The 18,437-nt window shown below is 36.4% G+C and overlaps 1 protein-coding gene across 2 annotated transcripts in view; it reads left to right on the plus strand.

Annotated features, from left to right (window-relative positions):
* LOC145259081 (hsp70/Hsp90 co-chaperone CNS1 homolog) overlaps positions 1-18,437 on the plus strand; it is a 69,509-nt gene that overhangs the window by 19,007 nt on the left and 32,065 nt on the right. Inside the window, exons 1-4 of one of the 2 annotated variants that reach the window (XM_080116715.1) lie at positions 9,561-9,694; positions 13,419-13,590; positions 14,496-14,604; positions 17,791-17,952. In XM_080116715.1, the coding sequence (XP_079972841.1) occupies positions 13,429-13,590; positions 14,496-14,604; positions 17,791-17,952 (433 nt within the window). In that variant the 5' untranslated portion in view covers positions 9,561-9,694; positions 13,419-13,428. Of the gene's footprint in view, positions 1-9,560; positions 9,695-13,418; positions 13,591-14,495; positions 14,605-17,790; positions 17,953-18,437 lie in introns of those variants that run through there. The other variant, XM_080116717.1, reaches the window with a different exon arrangement.

Here is an 18,437-nt window from a genome sequence, read left to right on the forward strand (position 1 = left end):
GAGGTATTCCCGCATTTATATCATATTGTTTAGATGTACGACTGTCGAGAACAACCTGGATTTTTCTCTTACTTAAGAAGGAATTAATTATGTTAAGTATTCTTCTAGTGATACCGTATGGTCTGATTTTCCTGAGAAGATCTTCATGCCATACTCTGTCTTAGATATATCTAAAGCTACTGCTCTCTTCTCCCCTGCTTTGTCCAGTGAATGGTATATACGTTTAGAGATTACAGTTAGGATATCTGCTGTGGAATGGGCTTTCCTAAATCCATATTTTGGTCAGAAGTTTAGCATCTGTAAGGTGATGGACTAGAGCTTGGTTAATTATGGACTCAAATATTTTGGTGAAAAATGGGAAGAGGCTGATGGGGTGATAATTTAATGGATCAGTTCTTTCACCAGAATTTTTAAAAACTGACACTACAGAAGCAGTTTTCTAGCAGTCAGTAAAGTAAGATTCGTTAAGGCATTTGTTGTATAGTTTGCTGAGAACTGGAGCTACCTCGGCGGAGCATTTTTTTAATAGCACAGCCGAGATGAGATCGGGTCCCACATGTTTTTGAAGTGTCAAGGTTTTTTTGACATCAGGTACCTGAGAAGGGATGATTTTCAGATCATCAAGTGTGGCGTCTGTCCGCAAAGGAAAATCAGAGTGGGGGTGAGGGTTGCAGGGTTCAATGTGGAGTTTGAGGCAAACCGACTGGCAAGCATGTTAGCCTTCTCGGTTGCCATGCAAACAACCTCATGATTGTTTGATAGTGGGGGAATTGTTGATTGCCCATTGTTTACTACACCATTGTAGATTTTCAAAAAATCACGGGTTCCTAATTTTTCTACTTCGATGTATTTTCTGGTGGTTTCAGTAAATTCTCCCTTAGCTGTCGCTATTTCTTACAATTACTTCTAGCTTCTATAAACTTCTGTCTGTTTGAACTGGATTTATGTCGGTTAAATCTGCGGTATGCATGCTGCCTTTGAGCAATGGCAGCTGCACAAGTAGAAGTAAACCATTGGGGAGAGTGGGGCTTGCTATAGAATTTCTGCATGGGAACATGTGTTTAATTGCTGTTTTGAACCATTCAGTGGTCTTATTTGCGCACTGCTCAGCTGGAAGAGAAAAGATATTTTCCATGGAGCATCTCTGATGGGATCCCTGATGGCTTCCCAGTCAGCGTTTTTATAATATCTCATTGTTTTGAGCAGTGGCTCTTCAGTTTTGGGTCTAGAGTTTAGGGCGATTTCAACATGATCAGCATTCCTGAGTAGACTATGGGCATTCGTTGTACAATCATTGGAAATTGTGGTAAAAAACGGATCTAGAAGTGATGCCTGTTATTCTTGCTGATCTCGGAAAGGTGTTAGAAACGTAACCATCTGTGATAGGGAATGAGATATAGAGAAGCTATGTGTTGTACTATCAGCTGCAGCTGCATAAGTAGAGAACCCAAGCCAATTGCTGTGGTGGACGTTGGAGTCACCAAATACACGCACTTGTGTGCTAGTATCGAGGGAGAGTGCTGTATCTATACTGTCAGAGATTTTATTTATTAGGGTACAGTCCTGAGTCAAGGAAAAGCAGTAGAGAAAAATATAAGTAGCTAATGTTATATTGAATGAAAAGTCTAAAGCATATAAGGCCTGGTCATCTTTTTTTTTTTTTACATAGGCATCACCACATTATCAAGGCCAAGAGGCCACTCAAGGATAAGGGTTAAAGAGTGTACAGTAGAAATTGGACAATATAGTAATCATTAGTAATGAAAATTTGGTAAATTTGATAACTTATATGGAACGGCTCATCAAGAACTTATTTACGTTAGACTTGAACACAACCATATTGTAGTCAGCCGGAAAGCAGGAAAACGGAAGACAATTCCACAGGCGTGCAGTTCTAAGAAACAAGCTTTGTTCATGGAATCTACGTTTAGGTTTAGGCACAGATAAAGAGTGGGGGGAATTTTTTTTTTTTTTTTTTTTTTTTTTTTTTACAAAGGCATCACCACATTATCAAGGCCCAGAGGCCACTCAAGGATAAGGGTTAAAGAGTGTACAGTAGAAATTGGTCAATATAGTAATCATTAGTAATGAAAATTTGGAGATTTAATAACTTATATGGAACGGCTCATCAAGAACTTATTTACTTTAGACTTGAACAAAACCATATTGTAGTCAGCCGGAAAGCAGGAAAACGGAAGACAATTCCACAGGCGTGCAGTTCTAAGAAAGAAGCTTTGTTCATGGAATCTACGTTTAGGTTTAGCCACAGATAAAGAGTGGGGGAAATTATTGATAGTGTTTACAGCTAGACGAGTGTTTCTTGTGAAAGTTTGGTGAGGGGGGACCAAAGATTGAAGCTCAGTTGAACACTTTCCATGAAAATAACGATACATCAGAGACAAACTCGCAACATCTCTTCTATGAGATAGAGGTTGCAAGGAGGAGAAAAGGACATCTCCTACGAGGCTACGAAGTCTATTTTGAACTCTATCAAGGCAGGACAAGTCCTTTCTAGCAGCTCCTGCCCAGATGTGGCAACAGTATTCCATCCTTGGACGTACCTGGCTCTTATATAGGTAGAGAATAGCATCAGCAGTGAGATATCTACTGGATCGATAGAAAGATCCCACCATTTTACCAGCGGCCTTGGCAACAGATTTGATATACGTGTTCCATTTAAGATCAGGAGTAATGGTCAAGCCCAGAAGCTTGTCAAAACTTGAGGCCTCCTGAAGACGAGAGCCATTCATTTCAATTGATGACAAATGTGGATTAGAATGTTGATGATGTAAAGAGAGAAGCTTGGTTTTAGATGCATTAAAAGTAACCAGCCACTCCTTTCCCCATTGTACTACGTGCTCAAGATCAGAGGAGAGAGAATTGGAGAGAACTTGGTCGTTTACTGTCTTAGATGTGGTACCATAAATGGTAGTGTCGTCAGCATAAATGTCTACAAATGATGTAAGGATATGATTTGGAAGATCATTAATGTAGATCAGGAAAAGAGTTGGGCCCAGGATGGATCCCTGAGGGACACCGGCATTAATACTGTGAGCTTCTGATTTTTGCCCCTCAACTACTACTCTTATGAACCTATCAGAAAGAAATGATTTAATAATTGAGAAGATTTTTCCAGCTATACCATAGCTAGCGATCTTATGAAGTAAACCTTTATGCCATACCCTATCAAAGGCTTTAGATATGTCAAGAGCAATTGCTCTAGAAAGATTGCCACCGTCGAGAGATTTGCTAATCCTATGCGATATAACTGTAATGACATCTGCTGTAGATCTAGCAGAACGGAAACCATATTGAGTGTCACTAAGAAGGTTATTTTTGTTGAGATGTTTGATTACTTCTGTATTTAACACAGATTCTAGCAACTTACTCATGACGCACAGGAGACTTATTGGCCTGTACTGAGAGGGGGATGAGCGATCACCTGAATTCTTAAATACAGGGCATACTGATGAGGTTTTCCAGGGAGATGGGAAACTATTCTCCTTAAGACAACGTTTAAATAGTTTTGTAAGTATGGGCGCTAATTCAGGTTGAAGTTTTTTGAGTACTATAATTGGAATACCATCAGGGCCAGTTGCTTTACTCGAATCAAGGTTTTTGATTAGCTTCGCAACATCACGTACAGATATACGTATATCACATAGCGTGTTTTCTGATACAGGAGGAAATATTGGGGGTTGGCGGTCTTGGTCGCAAAGGGTAGAATTTGCTGCAAAGTTCTTGACAAAGAGTTTGGCTTTGTCTGATGCTGACGAGATTACCTCAGGTCCATTGATAATAGTTGGGATGGAGCACACGCTTCTGTTCAGGATTCTGTTTGCTATTTGCCAAAACTGGTGGGAACCAAGCCGCTGCTCAGCTACTTTGGACTTAACAGATTGAGCATACAACTCTCTTGCGTTCCTTATTACTTTCTTACAATGGTTGCTGGCAGTCCTGAAAACGGCTTTAGTTTCCATACATCTATTACGTTTGAAGCAGTGGAAAAAGTGATTTCTGTGCGCAATGGCAGCAGCACATTCTGGAGAGAACCATGGCTGGCTGTTAGGTTTTTTCTGAAACTTTTTAGAGGGTATGAAATGGTCAATACCTACAATTAACCATTCAGTTAGGTCTAATACTATAGAGGACACATCCTTTTTAAACATGGAATGCAGAGGTAGATCAGATATAAATGTACGGAAGCTATCCCAGTCAGCCTTAGTGTATCGATATACTGTACGATGAAGAGGTACATCTGGGGACTTATTACATTTCATTTTTATCTTAATTGATACAACAGAGTGGTCGGAAGATCCAAGAGGCGACAGAACAGAAACTGAACATAGTTCAGGGCAAGTTGTGAGAAAAAGGTCTAGTAGGCTCGCATACTGGCCATCATTATCGGGCACACGGGTAGGTTCCTGAACAATCTGAGTGAGGTCATAGGCAATGGAGAAATCATGACAGAACCTCCCCTCATCATCGGTCTTGTTTGAGTGGGTCAACCATTCAACGTTGTGAACATTGAAGTCTCCACATACGTGAATGTTAGCTGAAGGATAAGTAGAAAGGACTTGGTCAATTTTCTCAGATATGCTTTGAAAGATAGTAACTCCACTGTTGTGGGGGCGATAGAGAGTAAATATAAATGCAGTAGTGTGAGCTAAAGCAACCCGGAAGCACATATAGGGTAAGTTAGGATCTTCCCTGGAGATGTCCCTCCCACATGGAAAGCTATCTTTAATATAGGCACATATTCCATGCCCATGGCGATCTTGGGGGTCAGATTTAGAAGTTAAGTTAGAGTATCCTGAAATTGCAAACTCATCTAGGGAAATAGCCTGTCCAATGCCAGTTTCACTTAAAAATAAAAGGTCTGGTTTAGTCTCCTGTAATTGGGTTTCAACCTCTGGAAGGTTAGAACGAAGACCCCTGATGTTGGAGAAGGAGACATGGTAGTAGGGGTCTACGTTGGAAGTTGGGGAACCGGGTTTAATCGTGTATTTTTTCTTGAAACTTGTCATGATGAAATTTTGGAATTTGTGGACTAGGTCGACAGATTTACTTAGAGCAGGACAGAGAGGGGAAATTAAGAGAGAAAAAGAAACGAAGAATTTTTTATTTTTTTTTATTTGTAGTTAATGATAAGGTAAAGCCGTAACAATTACCCACTAGTATGGCATCGAGAGGCCCCACCAGAAGCTACTGCATGGTCCAGAATCCATTCACCAAATGGCAATACAGCAGCCCCAGTACTTTGCACCTGCTGATAGGACAGCCTCCTTAGTGGTTAATCCAAGGTTCGGGTCCCTGACTATCAGGCGGATAACGTCAGCCCAGACAAAACGTTTACCTCCAGCACCCTTACTAGTGACATGGCTACAAGGATAGACATAGAAACAGAAAATTTCCGCCATCTCAGCCAACTGTTCGCAAAAATACTGCCAACCTAGAAAACAGCTTTTTCTTCTCCCTTTGTCCGAAAAATCACTCATTTAAAAAAATGAGGACTGAGGGACAAATAAGAAGAAGCGAGAGTAACAGGAGCTGCCGATAACGCATCCACAATGCGTTTTCTACTCTCCATTAAAAAAAAAACAAAAAAAAAACTATTAAGTATTGTACTTAAAGTCCAACGGACGTGTTTAAGGGAAAGTATGGTGATAGATTCCCCTCACACGAACTAAAAATGAGTATAATTCGTAATTTTTGCTATCAACTCGGTGGATAAATAAACATATGTACGAGGCAAAAAAAAAAAAAAAAAAAAAGGCTAGCATTTAATAAAACAGAAATACACAAATTAAATACTGAAATAAAATGGAGTTGTTAATATTTTAAATCTAAAATAAAAAGCATGATTGAAATCACTTATCTCAACAAAAACAATTCCGTCTCCAAATTGCAAACTGTGTTGAAAGAACTTCAGTTAGTAGCGTTCAAAACATTTTTTTTTTTAAATTAGCCGTTAATAGAAAATCGTGATTTTATTCTGAACTTAAGCTAGTAACGTTTTAAGAAGCTTACGATATAAAAGAAAAGGCTGATGGGGGGGGTTCTTCCGAAAGTAAGTTGGTGCCGTTATAAGTAATTTCGAGATAAGATGGAAGCTGGTATTGGACTAGAAAAAAAGCTAGCATTTAATAAAACAGAAATACACAAATTAAATACTGAAATAAAATGGAGTTGTTAATATTTTAAATCTAAAATAAAAAGCATGATTGAAATCACTTATCTCAACAAAAACAATTCCGTCTCCAAATTGCAAACTGTGTTGAAAGAACTTCAGTTAGTAGCGTTCAAAACATTTTTTTTTTTAAATTAGCCGTTAATAGAAAATCGTGATTTTATTCTGAACTTAAGCTAGTAACGTTTTAAGAAGCTTACGATATAAAAGAAAAGGCTGATGGGGGGGGTTCTTCCGAAAGTAAGTTGGTGCCGTTATAAGTAATTTCGAGATAAGATGGAAGCTGGTATTGGACTAGAAAAAAAGCTAGCATTTAATAAAACAGAAATACACAAATTAAATACTGAAATAAAATGGAGTTGTTAATATTTTAAATCTAAAATAAAAAGCATGATTGAAATCACTTATCTCAACAAAAACAATTCCGTCTCCAAATTGCAAACTGTGTTGAAAGAACTTCAGTTAGTAGCGTTCAAAACATTTTTTTTTTTAAATTAGCCGTTAATAGAAAATCGTGATTTTATTCTGAACTTAAGCTAGTAACGTTTTAAGAAGCTTACGATATAAAAGAAAAGGCTGATGGGGGGGGGGGTTCTTCCGAAAGTAAGTTGGTGCCGTTATAAGTAATTTCGAGATAAGATGGAAGCTGGTATTGGACTAGAAAAAAAGCTAGCATTTAATAAAACAGAAATACACAAATTTAATACTGAAATAAAGTGGAGTTGTTAATATTTTAAATCTAAAATAAAAAGCATGATTGAAATCACTTATCTCAACAAAAACAATTCCGTCTCCAAATTGCAAACTGTGTTGAAAGAACTTCAGTTAGTAGCGTTCAAAACATTTTTTTTTTTTTAATTAGCCGTTAATAGAAAATCGTGATTTTATTCTGAACTTAAGCTAGTAACGTTTTAAGAAGCTTACGATATAAAAGAAAAGGCAGATGGGGGGGGGGGGTTTCTTCCGAAAGTAAGTTGGTGCCGTTATAAGTAATTTCGAGATAAGATGGAAGCCGGTATTGGACTAGAAAAAAAAGCTAGCATTTAATAAAACAGAAATACACAAATTAAATACTGAAATAAAATGGAGTTGTTAATATTTTAAATCTAAAATAAAAAGCATGATTGAAATCACTTATCTCAACAAAAACAATTCCGTCTCCAAATTGCAAACTGTGTTGAAAGAACTTCAGTTAGTAGCGTTCAAAACATTTTTTTTTTAAATTAGCCGTTAATAGAAAATCGTGATTTTATTCTGAACTTAAGCTAGTAACGTTTTAAGAAGCTTACGATATAAAAGAAAAGGCTGATGGGGGGGGGGTTCTTCCGAAAGTAAGTTGGTGCCGTTATAAGTAATTTCGAGATAAGATGGAAGCCGGTATTGGACTAGAAAAAAAGCTAGCATTTAATAAAACAGAAATACACAAATTTAAATACTGAAATAAAATGGAGTTGTTAATATTTTAAATCTAAAATAAAAAGCATGATTGAAATCACTTATCTCAACAAAAACAATTCCGTCTCCAAATTGCAAACTGTGTTGAAAGAACTTCAGTTAGTAGCGTTCAAAACCTTGTGAAAGTTTTGCGAGGGGGGACCATAGATTGAAGCTCAGTCGAACACTTTCCATGAAAATAACGATACATCAGAGACAAACTCGCAACATCTCTTCTATGAGATAGAGGTTGCAAGGAAGAGAAAAGGACATCTCCTACGAGGCTACGAAGTCTGATTCTAGTTTTGTTTGTCTAGTCAAGGGAAGGGTGTTTCGAATATAGACTCCAAGTCCGTGTATATGTCTGTTAGAATCCTTACAGCGAAGTGAGAGATATCCAGGCATGTTAAAGTAGTTAGAGGGGATGGAGGAGTGTAGGTTAGTCAACTGAATGACTATTAGTCTTCAGTGAAATTTGGGTGGCAATAAACCTCCCCAAGTCCTCTTCGTACTCATCCAGTTGAGATCTGGCTAGTGATTTCTCTCTCTCCAATCTTTCTTTCCATCCTCCTTGACTCTCTTAACTTATTTGGTGTGTCTGGCTTATGCCTGTACCTCATACCTATTGGTTTCCACACTCAAAGGTTTTCCTTAATATTTCAGTCGTTTTCATTATTGCTAAATGTTATATCTTTTCAGCTATCCACCGGATTCCAATCTCTCCTATTCTTTTTTTTTTTTCAAAGTTTTTAAGTATTGTTCCTAGTGCTCCAACTATTAGTGGTTTTATCTTGACTTTCTTCATCTTCCATATCCCTTTTAGCTCTTTGGCCAGCTCTGTGTATTTTCTCTGCTTCTCCGTCTCCTTAACTCTGTGGTCTGCTGGAAGGCTAAATCTACACTCTGGCAGGACTTTTCTTTCTTATTAACATTCATTACATCTGGTCTTGCTTGGATGGGTTTATCTATTTGTATATCCAGGCAACGATGAGTCTTAAAAAAAGGGCCAGATTTGCGAAATTTGACTTTAAAAGGGCCAATTTGGCAACTCTAAACAAGAATATAAGAGTGACTTCCCTTTGATGTAGCCTCGTTTTCAAATATCATTTCGGTAATATTCTGCTTGTTTCTTCCCTAGTTAGTCCGTATGTTACGCTTTGATAAAAAGGACAAACACGATGTCCACTACAGCTAGATAATTACACTCATCACAGGTGCTCGACTGAGCTTAAATCCATGCCTCCCCCCCTCCTAAAACATTCACAACAAACACTTGTCGAGCTACAACCACTATCAACGATTTCCTTACTTTCTATCTGTGCCTAAAGCTAAATGCGAATTCCATGAGCAAAGTTTCTTTCCTGGAAATACCTGTTGATGGAAAACAATACAGCTGGGTTGTTTTCCAGCTGATTATAACATGGTGGATTTCAAGTCCAATATAAACAAGTTCTTGTTGAGCCGTCCTCTTAAATAATCAAATTCTACCTAATTCCCACCACTACAAATATTTATAGTGTTATCTCACCGACCACCTGACATCATTAACCTTTATCGAGTGGCCTTTGGGCCTTGATAAGTGGTGACTCTTTTGTAAAAAAAAGTCTACTGCATTTGGTATAGGTTAATTGCTTTTGTTCATTTGTTTTTTTTTGTTTTTTTTATGATTTCTAAACTCTTAACTATACGGTTTTTGATCTATTGATTAGGAGAAAGTGTAATATCTGTTCTGACAGTATCGTTCATCTTTTCTGCTTTCGGTCAGTGAAAGAAAACTCCTTCTAGACTGAGGCAATATCTTATTTTTTTTCCTTCAATGTAGAAGTGCCTCTTTTTGGGGAGATGGATTTTCTTTACATTTAAAACTGACCTTATACTTAACTTTACCCTCGTGGGGAAGCAAATAAACTATACTGGAATTTTACCGAAGAAAAGTTACCAATATGCCCGGTCATTTTTTCATTGGTTAACAGGATTTGTTTGCACCGGTTTGCCAAGGGAGTTAACTCTTGTCAGTGTAATAATAACACGTGCTTTAAGTATAAAAGAATTAATATCAAAGCAAGTCAGGTTTGTTATTTTCGTTTTATTTATTTATTTGATCTTTTGAACTTCGGATTTCTTTTTTAGAATAGTGGCTCCTCCGAGAAATACCATTTTCCCAGTTTGATTTTGGAACACAAACGCTGCGTAACACAACAAATATAAGTGCTTGTATAGTTCATCCCCTATGACTGCCCATATTGACGGGATAAAAAGTCGAAAAGTGACCACATAAAATTAAAGGCAGATTTGCTGTTTAGTTGTACAAATAGCCTACAACCCTGTTATAAAAAAACAAACAAACAAAACAAAACAAAGGGGGGGGTGACACGTTGGGTCGTCATCGGTATATATCCAGAAGTTTGTTTACGTATAATTTATTTTAGATTAACCACATCAACCACAAATAAAAGGATTAAATGTGTTTGATTTTATAATTTATTATTGTTTTTGTATAATTTAAATTTTTTAACGTTAAACAATACAAATAATACGTTTTTTAACAAATAAAAAAGAAATGAAAAATGAAGTTTTAAAATGATTAAATGTGTGTTATTTCATAATTTAAAATTTAAAACATTGAACAATACAAATAAGATTTTGGTTTGATTTTACATTTTATATTGTACTCGGATGCAAATGATGATACAAGCATCTCCACAAGAATTCAATATTTAACTTCATCTTTCATTATTTCTTTTCGAGAACAAAACCAACATTTTATTTATATTATTTAATGTTTTTATTTTTAAATTATAAAAATAAAACACATTTAATCATTTTAAAAATCGTCTTTCATTATTTCTCTTTTTTTCATTTGTAAAACAACGTGGTCAATTTTAATTTAAATTTTAATCACAGGATTACATTTTCAATAATCACGTGAATAAAAAAAAATAAAAAAATAAAAACTTCTGTTTACGATATATACATCGGGGGTTTGTATTACTGTACACATAGATTCGAAAAAGTTGTCAAAAAACAAATATATAACAAATAAATGTTATCAAAGGCAAGATAAGTTACTTTTCTACCAAACTGGATATATTTTTCGTGTTTTTATTCAATGTAACATATTTATTCAGCTCGAAAAACATACAGTGTTTACCGATGTATTGGAAAATTCAAGATGGCGTCTCACACCCTCTTTAACACCGTAAGTTTGGAAAAAGGTGTTATAAATAAAAAAGTATACAAAATACTATTAAAAACCCGCCGAATATATGTCAACCTATGTCACGGTAACATATATTGAGCGAGTTTTTAACCATATTTTATCCGGTTTTTTATTTATAACATCTTTTCCCACACTTACCGTGTTAAAGAGAGAATCAGACGCCATCCGTGAAATTCTTTATTTGGCCAATCAATTTAGGTGTTCTGACTTCCTTACTCCTCCCACACTTCTCATCATCCCTGATAGACTCCCTGCCTTCTTTGAATCTCTTATGCCACTCACAAACTGATGCTTGATTCATGCAAGATGGTCCAAAAGCAGTCTGAAGCATTCCACACGTTTCTGTGGTATTTTTTCTATGTTTAAAACAGAATTTTATTGCATATCGTTTTTCTAAAGTGTCCTCACATCCAGATTGCATTTTTAAAATTCATCAGCTGTGACAATCAGGTTTTAGTAGGGTGTATTCAAATTCCTGTTATATATAAAGACAATGAGTGCACAGTTTGATGTCAGTGTGGGAACTGTACACACAATTGTTTGTGAGGAACTGAAGACGGGGAAGATTTGTGTGAAGTTTGTTCCAAGGGTTCTTCTCCATCCTTGTCACAAACTATTTGATCAAAGCCAAGTACGTCCAAAGATGGAATACTGCTGCCATATCTTGGCAGGAGCTGCTACAAACAGCCTATCCTGCCTTGACAGAGTACAAAATAGACTTTGTGGTTTAGTGGGGGATGCCCTTTTCTCTACCCTTCAACCTCTCTCCCACAGAAGAGACGTTGCGAGCCTATCCTAGTTTTATCGTTATTTCCATGGCAGGTGCTCGTCTGAACTCCAATCTCTGGTCCCCCCTCGCCACCTTTCACGAAAAACACCCGTCTAGCCGAATCCACTGTGAAAAATTTCCCCCACTCTTTATCTGTGCCTAAATCAAAATGTAGATTCCATGAACAAAGCTCCTTTCTTAGAACTGCACGCCTGTGGAACTCTGTTCCGTCTGCCTGCTTCCCACCTGACTACAACTCGGATGTGTTCAAGTCCAACATTAACAAATCCCTAATGAACCGCCCCCTTAAGTAAACACTTCATCAAATCTCCACACTAATGTACTATACTTGCAATAACCTAACACTAACCTAACCCTAACCTAACCCTAACCTAACCCTGACCCTAACCTAACCCTAACCTAACCCTAACATAACCCTAACCCTAACCCTAACCTAACCCTAACCCTAACCTGACCCTAACCTAACCCTAACCTGACCCTAACCTAACCCTAACCTAACCCTAACCTAACCCTAACCCTAACCCTAACCTAACCCTAACCTAATCCTAACCCTAACCTTACCTAACCCTAACCTAACCGTAACCTAACCCTAACCTAACCCTAACCTAACCCTAACCCTAACCTAACCCTAACCTAACCCTAACCCTAACCTAACCCTAACCTAACCCTAACCTAATCCTAACCCTAACCTAACCCTAACCTAACCCCAACCCAAACCTAACCCCAACCTAACCCTAACCCTAACCTAACCCTAACCTAACCCTAACCCTAACCTAACCCTAACCCTATCCTAACCCTAACCTAACCCTAACCCTAACCTAACCCAACCCTAACCTAACCCTAACCTAACCCTAACATAACCCTAACATAACCCTAACCTAATTCTAACCCTAACCTAACCCTAACCCAACCCAACCCTAACCCTAACCCTAACCTTACCTAACCCTAACCTAACCCTAACCTAACCCTAACCTAACCCTAACCTAACCCTAACCCTAACCTAACCCTAACCCTAACCCTAACCTAACCCTAACCTAACCCTAACCTAATCCTAACCCTAACCTAACCCTAACCTAACCCTAACCCAAACCTAACCCCAACCTAACCCTAACCCTAACCTAACCCTAACCTAACCCTAACCCTAACCTAACCCTAACCTAACCCTAACCCTAACCTAATCCTAACCCTAACCTAACCCTAACCTAACCCAACCCTAACCTAACCCTAACATAACCCTAACATAACCCTAACCTAATCCTAACCCTAACCTAACCCTAACCCAACCCAACCCTAACCCAACCCTAACATAACCCTAACCCTAACCCTAACCTAACCCTAACCCTAACCTAACCCTAACCTAACCCTAACCCAACCCTAACCCTAACCTAACCCTAACCCTAACCTAACCCTTACCCTAACGCTAACCCTAACCTAACCCTAACCCAACCCTAACCTAACTCTAACCCTAACCCTAACCTAACCCTAACCTAACCCTAACCCTAACCCAACCCTAACCCTAACCTAAGCCTAACTCTAACCCTAACCTAACCCTAACCTAACCATAACCTAACCATAACCCTAACCTTACCATAACCCTAACATAAGCCTAGCTCTAACCCTAACCTAACCATAACCTAACCATAACCTAACCTAACCATAACCTAACCATAACCCTAACATAACCCTAGCTCTAACCCTAACCTAACCCTAACCCTAACCCTAACATCCGTAGATGAAATTTAAATCTTTTAATCTCTTTTTCTTTTTTTTCATTTTATTTCAAGGTGACTATCAATGCCGTCAACTATGTCCAATGCGAAAGGGCCTGAAGATGTGGAAGAGTTGGCTGCTCGGCTTGATCGTGAGTTTGACGAATTTCTCGATAAAATGATCCAACAGTCCAATGAGAAGCGTCAGTCAGGAGGTAACGTCCAAACATTCGAAGAAATTGCAGCCGTGAGTTTTATTTCTTCAATATTAAACCTAGTGTTGGGACGATTAATCAGAATCGGAATCGGAAAAATCAAAATGCGGATCTATTTTCCGATACTTAAAACGATTCTTTTTATTGTTTGTACTTTTTTTTCGTTTAAAACTTAATTTTGCACGGCTCGTATTGATGATGGAATGATAAAATGTTTATTGATTTCAAACGACCTATATAACTAAAATTTATAGGTCATACCCATAAGTACATTCTGACATTTGTGAAAATATATACATATATTTCATGGATTTTACATTTTTTTTTTTTTACATGGGGGTCACCACTTATCAAGGCCCAAAGGCCACTCAGGGATGAGGGTTATTGCGTGTACAGTAATCAATGAGATAGTATTGTAGTAATCATTAGTATTAGGGGTTTTGATAGAGTGTCTTACTTAAGGGGGCGGTTTGTCAGGAGTTTGTTTATGTTGGACTTGAAGACGTCCAAGTTGTAGTCAGGTGGGAAACAGGCAAGTGGCAGAGAGTTCCACTGGCGTACAGTTCTAAGAAAGAAGCGTTACTCATGGAATCTACCTTTGGATTTAGGCACAGATAAAGTGTGGGGGAAATTATTGACAGTAGTTTCAGCCAGACGGGTGTTTCTCTGTAACCTGACCTCCAACACCCAAAAAACAACTTTATATTTAGAAATTTAAAAATATTCAACTTTTTACAGATTGTCAAATGGAGATATTTACACACTCCATTGTGTCAGGTCCTATAATAGCCATCCCCCAACAGAACCTTACAGTTGGATATCAGGTGGCTGACATTTTCTAGGTACATAACTGCAAGAATTTCATTGTGGATGGTGTATGACTTCATGCGTGAATAAATGACCGTAATAATTATGTAGCGTTTTCTTTAATTAATAGGAATTGGAGAGCCATCCGGCCTTTTTGAAGGAAATTGACCCATCAAAGCCACTTCACCCAGCATTAGAGGCCCTACAGGCCTTAAAATATGAAAGCGAAGATCCCACAAGTAAGTGTACTTTTCTAAAATTTTTGAGATTTCTTTTGAAATTTTTGCTTTGAATTGGATTGTGTGTGAGATTTTTTTTTTTTTTTTTGTAACCTTTCTTGTCAATAAATTATTCACGCAAGGAGAAATATTAAAGAAAGTGTTTCTCATATTTAGAAATCGCAAAATAATAAAGTTACATATAAAACGTTGTTGTATCGATTTGTGGCAGTTATGGCTCTAGGTTCATGAAGTATACTTCTGTAATATACTTTTGTTAATTATAACACTGTAATTATCTTGATTAATAACGGCTTACGGTAATAAGTAGTGACTTATGAATCAAAAAAAAAAATTCTTATTTCTAGTAAAGAAATTAAGGTTAAATTTTCCAATTTGTATTTATAATTGAGACACATTAATTACTAGGGCTATGACAACAGCATATTCTTTTCATTGTTCTGACTCTTGAGTATATATTCGGCACAGACAACCGAGAACCACATCACTATATAAAAGCATATAAGATATCAACGGATACACACTCGAGAGTCAAACCAATGAAAAGAATATGCTGTTGTCATAGCCCTATTAATTAGCAATACCCACTGACCTTTGGATAATCACAGATTCTACTAAAATAGTCATATTTAAAAAACAATCTCGAGCGTGTGGTTCAGTGGGGGAAGACGTAGCTGGTTACCTTTAATGCATCTAAAACCAAACTCCTATCCTTACATCATCAACGCTCTGATCCCCATCTGGCATCAATTGGGATAGATGGCTCTCGTCTGGGAGAGGCCCCGTGTTTTGACAAGCTTCTGGGTTTGACCGTTACTCCTGATCTGAAATGGAACACGTACATCAAGTCTGTTGCCAAGGTCGCTGGAAAGATGGTGGGATCCTTCTACCGCTTCAGAAGATATCTCACTACTGATGCAATTCTCTATCTATATAAAAGCCAAGTACGTCCAAAGATGGAATACTGCTGCCATATCTGGGCAGGAGCTGCTAAAAACAGCCTATCCTGCCTTGACAGAGTACAAAATAGACTTTGTGGCTTAGTGGGGGATGCCCTTTTCTCTACCCTGCAACCTCTCTCCCACAGAAGAGACGTTGCGAGCCTATCCTTGTTTTATTGTTATTTCCATGGCAGGTGCTCGTCTGAACTCCAATCTCTGGTCCCCCTCGCCAATCTTTCACGAAAAACACCCGTCTAGCCGAATCCACTGTGAAAAATTTCCCCCACTCTTTATCTGTGCCTAAATCAAAACATGGATTCCATGAACAAAGCTTCTTTCTTAGAACTGCATGTCTGTGGAACTCTGTTCCGTCTGCCTGCTTCCCACCTGACTACAACTTGTATGTGTTAAAGTCCAACGTTAACAAATTCCTAATGAACCGCCCCCTTAATTAAACACTTCATCAAATCTCCACACTAACGTAATGTACTTGCAATAACCCTTATCCCTGAGTGGCTTCCGGGCCTTGATAAGTGGTGACCACTGTGTAAAAAAAAAAAAAAAAAGTGTCCTAACAAACTCAAAGCATTAGTACCCCCTCGCCAACAATACCCTCGACAAACTCAACAAGCAGCAAAATTCCACCCCTACACCATAGAAAACCCTAAATGCTGTAAATCCTTCAATTCGAATAGCTTTGGAATTCCCTTTTGGGCCCCTGCTTCCCTGACTGTACTGAAATGCAGAAATTCAAGTGTAATGTGAACAGATATCTCGTTGCCCAACTCCCTAAATAGCATCCCTGCAAATCTGGCCACAAATTGTAGCCCTTCACGACTAAGTAGTTCTGTGCCTTGTTTGAGGTGAATTGGCAATAAAAAAATTGGCTACAATAATGGTCAAATGGTGACTTCAATAACCAAAGTGTCCGGCAAAAGTGTGACTTTCATCTTTCCATTGTCCTTGACCTTTTAATTTGATCAATTCCAAAATTAGACCATGACTGATATTTTGAACAAGTTTGGTGATGATTGGTCAGGCGATGTGGACGCTTGGCTGTACACAAGCAAAGATAATGCCAATCCAACAAACATGGTTGAAAACGTGACCTTTTTTTGGCAGAAGTAATGTGTGGTTTTGAAATAGTGTCAAGTAATATTGTTTTTTTTTATTTTAATCATCTACTGCAATTGTAAACATTGAATTTAATGGTTTTATGTAAAACTAAGGTGTTTCAAGCGATAATTATTTTTGATTTAATGCTTTTATCAAGAATTAAAGTGTTTAGAAATAGTGCCGAATGATATATATTTTTAATTTAATGGTTTTATGTAAAAATAAGATATTTTGAAATAGTACTGAGGGATTTTTTTTTAATTTAATGGTTTTATCAATAAATATGGTGCTATAAAATAATACCAAGTGATACTTTTTTCGTTTAATGATTTTATCAAAAAATAAAGTGTTTTAATATAGTGCCAAGTGATATTTTTTTTAATTTAATGGTTTTATATAAAAATAAGTTGTTTTGAAATAGTACTGATTGATTTTTTTTAATTTAATGATTTTATCAGAAAGTAAGTTGTTTTAAAATAGTGCCAAGTGATATTTTTTAATTTAATGATTTTATCAGAAAGTAAGGTGTTTTAAAATAGTGCCAAGTGATATTTTTTAATTTAATGATTTTATCAGAAAGTAAGGTGTTTTAAAATAGTTCAAAGTGATATTTTTTAATTTAATGATTTTATCAGAAAGTAAGGTGTTTTAAAATAGTGCCAAGTGATATTTTTTAATTTAATGATTTTATCAGAAAGTAAGGTGTTTTAGAATAGTGCCAAGTGATATTTTTTAATTTAATGATTTTATCAGAAAGTAAGTTGTTTTAAAATAGTGCCAAGTGATATTTTTTAATTTAATGATTTTATCAGAAAGTAAGGTGTTTTAAAATAGTGCCAAGTGATATTTTTTAATTTAATGATTTTATCCAAAAATATGATGTTTTAAAATAGTTCAAAGTGATATTTTTTAATTTAATGATTTTATCAAAAAATATGGTGTTTTAAAATAGTTCAAAGTGATATTTTTTAATTTAATGATTTTATCAAAAAATATGGTGTTTTAGAATAGTGCCAAATGATATATTTTTTTTTAATGATTTTATGTAAAAATAAGACGATTTGAAATAATGCCAACTGACAATTTTTTGATCCTGCAAAATCTTATTTCTTATGTGATTGTATTTCAGTGTGCGCTGAGAGTTTCAAAGAAGAAGGCAATGTTTTGTTCAAGAAAAAAGATTTTAGAACAGCCGTTGATAATTATACGCAAGGCATCAAGTCGAAATCGCCCGACAAATTGCTCAATGCAGTTTTGTATAGCAACAGGGCAGCAGCTCAATTTGAACTACGTAAGGTTTTTGATGTTCTTTGTTTTTCATTTATATATTTTAAAAATTTATTTTTCTTTTTTCTTTCTTTTTATTTACATATTTTATGTTTTTTCTTTTTTATATATTTTAAATTGAATTTTTCTTTTGTTTTCCTTTATTTGTTTATATATTTTCACATTTTCTTTTCTCTTTAGTTTTTTAAACTTTTTATTTCTTATATAAAGTTAGATATAAAATAAAATATGTTTGAAGTGAAATTAGAACATGAAGATTTTGTAACAATAAATAAACATTTGTTTAAATTTATTTATAATTTCGATGTAATACACCTTCTTCAGAATATTTTTTCCATCTCAAGTTGTTAATAAGAAAATATTTAGTAGTAAATATCCATAGATTCACTCAATACTGATATTCAATATTGGTACTTGTGCATTTAACGAACCAGACATAACTCAGCATTTGCTCGGCTTTGTCCGACGCATGGCGTCAACAGCCGGATA

Source organism: Euprymna scolopes, chromosome 34, assembly GCF_053919585.1.
Source record: "Euprymna scolopes isolate OS-2025 chromosome 34, ASM5391958v1, whole genome shotgun sequence".
Lineage (NCBI taxonomy): Eukaryota > Metazoa > Mollusca > Cephalopoda > Sepiida > Sepiolidae > Euprymna > Euprymna scolopes.